Source organism: Vombatus ursinus, unplaced genomic scaffold (assembly GCF_900497805.2).
Source record: "Vombatus ursinus unplaced genomic scaffold, bare-nosed wombat genome assembly UNPS02010548.1, whole genome shotgun sequence".
In the NCBI taxonomy this organism is placed as follows: domain Eukaryota; kingdom Metazoa; phylum Chordata; class Mammalia; order Diprotodontia; family Vombatidae; genus Vombatus; species Vombatus ursinus.
The window spans coordinates 17,545,049-17,553,449 of NW_020950326.1; the positions used below are offsets into that span (position 1 = coordinate 17,545,049).

Consider the following 8,401-nt stretch of genomic DNA (forward strand, 5'->3'; position numbering starts at 1 on the left):
TTTTGTCCCTATTCCTATCCTATGTACCAAATATCATGAGAAGCAACGGTGTTACAAAAGCAAGCATGAATTCTGTCCCTACTCTCAGGATGCTCACATTCTAATAGAGAGAGACAGCAGAATACATAGGGGAATGGTGGCCATAAACCAGTTACTTTGCTTTGTAAAATTACAGGTAAGGCAAGTGTAATGATAGGGGGTGGGTTGATACATTTTTTTTCCATTGTCAATGACAATATGGATTTGATTATGGTTATGGAACCAAAAAATGGGGGGGGGAGAGCTAAAAGTAAGCCAGCAGCAGCAGGCTGGTTTAGTGTGATAGCCAGGGTGTTGAGTAGTGAGCCAGAAACACATAAGGTATTCTCTAGACAGACTAGGAGGACTTCAGGGAAGAATTCTGGAGTTGGAAGAATTAAGTACTCCAGGGCGCAGGTTCTGATTCTCAGAGGCAGCTGGAGAGAAGGTGGCAGGGGTATGAATGCAATAATATAAATGAAAGAATCACTAAAAACACAGTGTCAAATAAATAGAAACAAGAGACACTAAGCTAAGGATCCTTTTGGACTGAATATTGACTCAGTTTTACAATGTAATGTTATCTATGTTTTATTGTATTTTTATTTATTTTGTTAAATATTTACCAATTATATTTTAATTTGGTTCCTATCTCATTGGAGCATTGGGAACAGTATGTTTGAAACCTCTGCACTAAAAAGACGACAAAAATTCAGAACCAATACACTGTTGTTTTTGCATAACCAATGATGGAACACCCTTCCTTTTCCATAATGAGATCATAGGCTACTTGTATGAGATGTTATGTACTCTATCAGTAATACATCAGTTTTTCTAAACTACTTTAATTTTTTGTTAAAAGAGCCCACTAGTGAGGGCCCAGTGGGGAAAGAATATTATTAGGAAATGTATGGAATAACCATCAAAATGCAAAAATAAAACTTTTGAAGAAAATACATATAGGAGCCTTATGAATAAAAGTCTTTTTATTTCTTAACTGAGTGTATCTTTCTAAAAGCCCAGTTTCTCTTCTTTATCCCTCAGAGGAATTTTCTTATCGATTAGCCACACAGTGCTGGGAGAATGTCAACTACATAGAAGGGGCCCTTGCATTAGAGGAATCTGCTTCCTCCATCAGTTGAGTTCCTCCAGTCAGAGGGACAGTTGCTCTAAGGGAACAAGCTTTAACATGCTGCCCATGGATACCTGAACCATGCCCCCCCCCCCTTCTCACCCCTAGCTAGAACTCAGCTGAGTAGAAACTTATTGAACACCAGGGATGGAAACTGTCAAAACACTAAATGTCATGTCCCCACATCTCTTGGTACATAGTGATTACTTAATAAATATTGTTATTCTGCATCTATTCTTACAAGTCCATATTTTTTGTTACAAAATGAGCCTGGAATAATGTGGTTTGACCCTGGGATAAGAGGTTCTGTACTTGCATTGTCTTAGGCTTTGAATGCAGGAGTTTTGACTTTGTTGTCTTCTTTTCATTTTGTGTTTTGATCTTCCTTGTCACCACAGTAACTTTCTATAGCAAGGATCTTTTTCTGCTGTTTGCTCATTTTCCAGCCTAGTTCTTCCTTTTAACTCTATGCTAAAGTGGGGATCTGCTTTTGGAGTGGAGAGGACACCTTCCTGAGCTTCAGGATTTTTTGTAAAGCTATTTTCAGAGGTAATTCTGGGGACCTGTAAGTCTTTGGTTCTTCCAAGGTAGTACAATCTAGGGAGAGATGTGTTTACTATTCTCCTGTACTGTGCACTGGTCTGAGAACAACCACAATCACTCTTTTCCACCCTGAAACTGTGACCAGGAGCCCTGTTCCCTTGTGGCTACAAGTTCTGGTGTGCTCCTCCTTGCCCTGGGACTGAGACCCAGAGCAAGTATGGGCAATGGAATTCCCTACTGACCAGTTGTCTGACCCCCTTACCATCTGTGGGCTGAGAGGTCCAAAGACTGCCACTGCTGTCACTGATTCAGTTGCCCCCAGGGCTACTCTTGGTTTCTCGGGTTCCGGTCTGCACTGGTACAACCTGTGCTGGACTGAACTCTATTCTCACCCTGGTGCAACAGACCTTTCCTGCCAACTTTTTAAATTGTCTTGGACTGGAAAATTGTTTCACTCCACCTTTTTTTTGTGTTCTGCTGCTCTAGAACTTGTTTGGGGGCATTATTTAAAGATGTTTGGAGGGGTTTGGGGGAGAACTTAGATGAATACCTGCCTTTTCTCCATGATCTTGGCTCTGGCTCCCCCTCTACTTGCATTGTTGTTGTTCCTAGAAGACTAATTTTGTGGGTGATGGGCGTGGAGTGAGTGCTCAGTAAATATTTGTTGAATTGAAGTGAATTCTTTTTCATGAATCACATGGGGCATATTTGGAAATTTTTTTTTCCAGTAAATGAGGGCTTTTCAGTACCTCAGACCCAGTCTAACACATAGTTTGAAAAAAAAAGGAAATATTTGGTTATGAATATTTGACTTGGTATCTAAGAGCACTGGCTCAAGAGATTGATACTAAATTTCTTTATAAAAAATTAAATACTTAACAAACACCAAAAAAACCCAAGCATTTCCATGTACAATATAGAACACGAAAATAATTATTGAACATAAAACTGAATCTTCTCCACATACAATTTGCTTTTTTTAAAAAAGTGTATAATAAATTCTACATGCTACTTTCAAGTCTGTCTTGCATGTCTGCACCTCCTGAACCTCATTTTCTTTTCAATGCTTCTTTTTTCCTTTATTTTCTTGATTACTTTTGTCAACAGTATCCCCAGTCTCCCTCTTACTGCTCCCCTGCCCTGGTCCTAATTCAAATTGGGGGAAAAACAGAACAAAACAAAACAAAACTTCTAGCAAATTCTAATCTTCCCTTTAACTACTGACAGCACTCCTCCTTCCAGTCACCCGGGTTCACAACTTCAGTGTAATCCTTAATAATTACTTATACTCACCCATCCTAAATGTCCAATCAGTTGCCAAATCCTGTTGTTTCCATCTCTACATTCTCTCTCAGATACACCCCCTTCTTTCTAGTTCAGTCTCCCTAGTTCATTCCCTTTGATTGTTTCGATAGATTTTTAATTAGTCTCCCTCCACCACAGATCTCTCCTCCATAGCCCTGCCAAAGTGATTTTCCTAAGGCTTAGGTCTGATCTTATCACAAACTCTTCTCTTCCAAATCAATAAATTCCAATGGTTTCTTGATGGCCTCTTGGCTCAAATACAAACCACTCTGGCACTTAAAACTCTTTACAACCTGGTCCCTTCCTATCTTTACAATCTTCTTACACTTTACTCCCCTTCATACATGCCACAGTTCAGCCATACTGGGCTACTTGTTCCTCACACAAAACACTCAATCATTCGTTTCTGTACTTTTGCACTCACCATAGTCTGTGCATGAAATGCTCTCCCCATCTCACTTCTGCCTCTTTGAATCCTTAGTTCCTTTTGGGACTAAACTCAAACAACATCTTCTTGGTCCTAAAAGGTGATAGTGCATATCCCATCTACTCAGGATATATCTTACATGCATTTTTTTATGTACATGTTGTCTTCCAAATTGGAATGTAAGCTTCTTGAGGCAAGGACTGCTACCCACCCCCTTTATCCTCAGCACTTAATATAGGTCATGAAACCTTGTTGATTGTTGTTGAGTTATTTCATTTGTGGCCGACTTTTTGTGACCCCATTTTGGGGTTTTCTTGGCAAAGATGCTGGGAGTGGTTTGCCATTTCCTTCTCCAGCTCACTTTACAGATAAGGAAACTGAGGCAAACAGTTTTAAGTGACTTGCCAAGAGTCACAGAGTTAATAAGTGTCTGAGGCCAGGTTTGAAATTACAAAGATATGAGGAACTCCTGTTGATTTGCAAATATATAGTACTTCTAATAAGCTAAAGATTGTTGAGAAGCATAATGCAGGGCAAGGTAGTGAAGTTAGAGTGGGACCACTATCCAATTGGGGAATTGGATAGAGTACGAAGGGGCCTCAGTTGTAGTAGAATAGATTACAGCTTAGGAGGAGGCACTGCTGTACAGTGGAGAGAGTGCTAGGCTTGGTGTTAGAAAGACTTGAGTTCTAGTCCTACCTCTGAAATATATTAGCTCTGTGACCTTCAAATCACTTAACATCCCAGTGGTCCAGGCAACTCAGACTCCATGTTCCAGATTTGTGATTCTCTATCAGTGGTAGAAGTTTCCGTATCAGGAGTTTCCAGACAGATAAAATAACAGAAGTGGACAAAAAGAGAAGAAAAGTAAAGGAAAGAAAAGAAAAGAAAAGAACAAGTTGTAGGCTAGCCCATTTCCTGTATGTCAAAAATCTTCTCTGATTTTGATAATGCTCATTTATCCAGGCTTCATTCTCCCCACTAGGTCTAAATCCTTGTAAGTGAATATTTACATTTGGGATGGGAAATGGATAGAAAGGACAAGGAACATTCAAATATATTCCTAAAGATTCAGATGCAACAGGACCAATCAGTTAGGAGGATATTATGATTCCATTTTACCAAACACATTAATGCCATGTTAAATTTGAATGGTTAATCCCACAATAAAGAAGCAATTCAGTCAAGGTTCCCCTGGCAACCCTGCTTTGTCTCCCAGGAGCAATGCCTCTTAATGGTGTATTCATTATCTTATCTACAGGTCTGGTCCCCAGAACATACTATCTGAAAAATATTGATTGTCTACAAACTCAAGTTAACTTGCTAAATGCCATAGATTGTCAAATTTGATAAGCAGATGTATATGTGTAAGCTTGGGAAAGGCCTAGAAAATGGGTTCATTAGAGGCCTTGGTTGTTTGCCTCATAATATGGTTCATTTGAAATATGACTCTATTTTAAATGATATTCTTTAAAGGCATGTCTTTCAAATGGCCTTCACAATACATGTATCAAAAGAACTGTAATATGTCATTTATCTGGCATTGTTCACTTCTATCTCCATTCCTTACTTTCAGGACTTCTTTACCTCTCTCCCAGCAATCTTCTTACCCTGGAGATGTCTTAACTCTTTGGCCCTCTCTTCTAATTGGTGAGTCTCTGGCTGGACCATTATTTCATGGGGTAAACCAGGACATGTTCATGTCACTCCAGGCCCTACTCCTCACCAGCAACCTTCCCCTGCATCATTATTCTTTCTAACCCTTCCCCCACTACAATTTTCATCTTTCCTTTATGTTATCTTCCCTGGTAGAATGTATGTACCCTCAGGGTAGGGTCAGGTTTTTTTTCCTTTTATAAGTTTTTCCAGTGCTTAGCACAGTGGCTTATACATAGTAAGCACTTTGTAAAATGCTCTATAATTTTCTGTCTGTTTGTCTATCAGTACATTTATACATCCAACCATCTATCAATTGCTAGGAAATAAGAGATTTCTCATAAATTAATTTTCCCAGAGAGAGAATTGAAGCTTACTTCTTTAAGCACCCAAACTTTAAAAGAAAATATTGCTTTTAATGGAAATCTTTCTGAACAGTACCACCTCCTTTGTCTCCTTAAACTAAGTGTATCGAACATAATTTTCCCTTTTTGTTATGACTCAAACTTATCTTTGGGAATTATTTGTGTTTTATGCTATAATATATTGTTGTACGTGATAATATAATCCCTTACAAACTACAAGACTGTAGAGAGCTTGCTGTTTGTCCTTGCACTTAAGGACCCAGACGACTTTGCTAAAGTACTAGAAAGCGGAACAAGTCTCCTTTTTATAGCTCTTCAATCTTGTTGCTTTCTTAACGGCGACCACTCTTCCCTACGGTCAGTGTGTCTTGCTTTAGTTGTTGTTCAGTTGTTTCAGCTGGACTCTTCATGACCTCATTTGGGGTTTTCTTGACAAAGATACTGGAGTGGTTTGCCATTTTCTTCTCTAGCTCATTTTATAGATGAGGAAACTGAGGCAAACAAGGTAAAGTGATTTTCCCAGGGTTACACAATTAGTAAGTGTGCCTGAGGTTGGATTTGAACTCAGGTCTTCCTGATTCCAGGGCCAGTGCTCCATCCACTGTGTCATCTAGCTACCCATGTGTCTTACTATCTTAGTTTTATGCATGAATTTCTAGCTGAAAGCCGTGACAGTATTGACAGAGGTAGTACCTTTCTTTCTTTTTTTTTTTTTTACAGGTATTAAATAGTTTATTCAATGAGATTGAAAAACTTTCCCTTCAGACCTCTGGAAAGGTTTCCTGGGGGCCCTTCCCCCACCAAAGGGTTAGCCCTCCACCCTCATCCCCACTCTTAAGCCCATTATCCCCCAATTGCTATGATGCTGCCACTTGCATGAGGGGATCTTCCAGTTACTGAACCAGGGCCTGGGCCTTGGCCTTCAGCATTCCAAAGGCCACAGTCTCTTTGGCGTAGATATACAGCAACAGGTTTGCCACCTGAGTGATCGCCACCCAATCCTCCATGCAGTCCATTAAGATGAATTTGAGATTGTCTTCGTTAAAGGCTTGGTTCCCATCCTCGTCGTAGGCAGCCCAGGTGTTGCTAGCGATAGCAGCAGTGTCCCCATAACCAGAGTAGGCCAGCAGGGAGCCTTCATTATTCAGCAACAGCATGCTCTGGACGCCTCTGGTGATAGCTTGACTTAGCACCTGGATCAGGGCTGTGGGGCGAAGCATGAAGACTACTCCAAATCCCCACAACCCAGTCTCTGTCGGTAGTACTTTTCTGATTAGGGTGAAGTGAGTTTTGTAATAACACATTGATTCTCAGAAGATTTTCCCCTTCTTATTCACAGATTCACAGAATTTTACTGAATGGTAGAGATTACCAGAAGTCTGACCTTCAGATGAGTGTAGCATCACTCTAACTGTTGTTTGCTAAGACCTGTGCTAGGTGTTTTGAGGGAGAAAAGGGGAATAAGATATAGTCTTTTCTTCTCGCTAGGCAATGGGGTTAATTGACTTGCCCAGGGTCACACAGCTAGTAAGTGTCAAGTGTCTGAGGCTGGATTTGAACTCAGGTCCTCCAGACTCTAGGGCTGGTGCTCTATCCATTGTGCCACCTAAGCTGCCCCAATATATAGTCTTTTCTGCAATGAGCATATAGTCTTGTAAAGGAGATGAAACACTTGAAAATCCAGGACTCTTTGCTACACTACAGTGCCTTCAATCCATTACACTTTTGGTTATTGTTGATTATTTAATCAATACACTTTTGGGGTATATGGTGTGTTCAGGGAGGACTAGCACCCCTGGTATAAAGGTTTGCTGAGATCTTCTCAGGGCTGCTCACCCACCTTTGGTGTCCACTTATCACCCAACTCTCAGCTGTGGCTCTAAGAGGTTCTCAAATGAGCAGGGGCCACACCTCAGTAAAATCGACTTGGTGGATAAGATAAATCATGTTGAGGGTACCTGGCAAGCCTCAAATCCATCAGTGAGTTATGGGGTGTCTACTCCCAGCCTGTGAAGACTTCTACCAGTAGAATGGGTGGATGAGAACAACTTATCTCTCTAGCCAGGAAGGTGGCTGAATCAGGTGCTGTGGAGCTCTTAGACTTTAGTCAGACATCACAGACACCAAGGTCATACACTGCATCCTGGGGCCATTATCAGTCATCTTGACTTTTGTCTTGCCATTGGTCTTTGATGACTTTGTGCAATTCTACCTCACTTAAATCAAAAACCACATTCAAATTAAGACATCACCTATCATCCACTATTTGACCCTGCCATTGTGATGTCTTTGGTTTTCTTTGAAAACTAGGGATAAACAACAACAATACATTTCAGGTCTATTATGCACCCAATTATGTTACTAAAATCTAATCAGTGTTTTCCCCTCTTATCCAAGAATTATCATGAGATATTTTATTAAATTGCTTTTGGATGTCAAGATACATCAAAGTTGTAACAGTTATATGAACTTATATGAAACAAGCCTAGTAACTATTGCAAAAAGGAAACACATTTAACTCAGCATAACATCTTTGTGAACCCATGCTGGCTCCTAGACATTACTACATTCTTTCCTAAATGTGTAAAAACATTTTTTCAATAGTCTATTTAATAATTTACTCTAGAATTTTGCTATAGCTATAGGTGTACCATTCCTGGGACATATTCTTTGTTTTCTTTTTGGAAAATCATCCCAGACTCTATCACTTCTCAAAAATTAATAACATTGACTTTGAGGAAATATTAGGAAATTTCTTCAATACCTCTAGGTAAACTATGCCTTGATGGGGAGAAAGAAATTTATTTTAAAAAGCTAAATGGCCTTTCACTATCTCCTTAGGTAATCTGGAAGATAACTGTCCATTTACAATTGTTTGCTCACCTTTTCCAGTTTGAAAATTTTTCTCTGTATCAGAGAAAATGGAAAAGAAAATAAGGAAGTAGCACAAGTGAA

At 39.8% G+C, this 8,401-nt stretch overlaps 1 protein-coding gene across 2 annotated transcripts; it reads right to left on the reverse strand.

The window, feature by feature from the left end:
- Positions 1-6,339: 6,339 nt before the first annotated feature.
- LOC114037696 (ragulator complex protein LAMTOR2-like) lies at positions 6,340-6,666 on the reverse strand. 2 transcript variants are annotated; one of them, XM_027854663.1, is made up of 2 exons: positions 6,442-6,666; positions 6,340-6,360 (listed from the first exon to the last, which is right to left on the reverse strand). In XM_027854663.1, exons 1-2 carry the CDS (start codon positions 6,664-6,666, stop codon positions 6,340-6,342), a joined length of 246 nt encoding a protein of 81 aa, XP_027710464.1. The 2 variants fall into 2 exon arrangements, with proteins under 2 accessions (XP_027710464.1, XP_027710463.1); XM_027854662.1 differs by having other exon boundaries at positions 6,340-6,666.
- Positions 6,667-8,401: the final 1,735 nt, after the last annotated feature.

Excerpts from the sequence above, each read along its gene's own strand:
- LOC114037696 (XM_027854662.1), bottom strand. The coding sequence starts at position 6,666 with ATGCTTCGCCCCACAGCCCTGATCCAGGTGCTAAGTCAAGCTATCACC.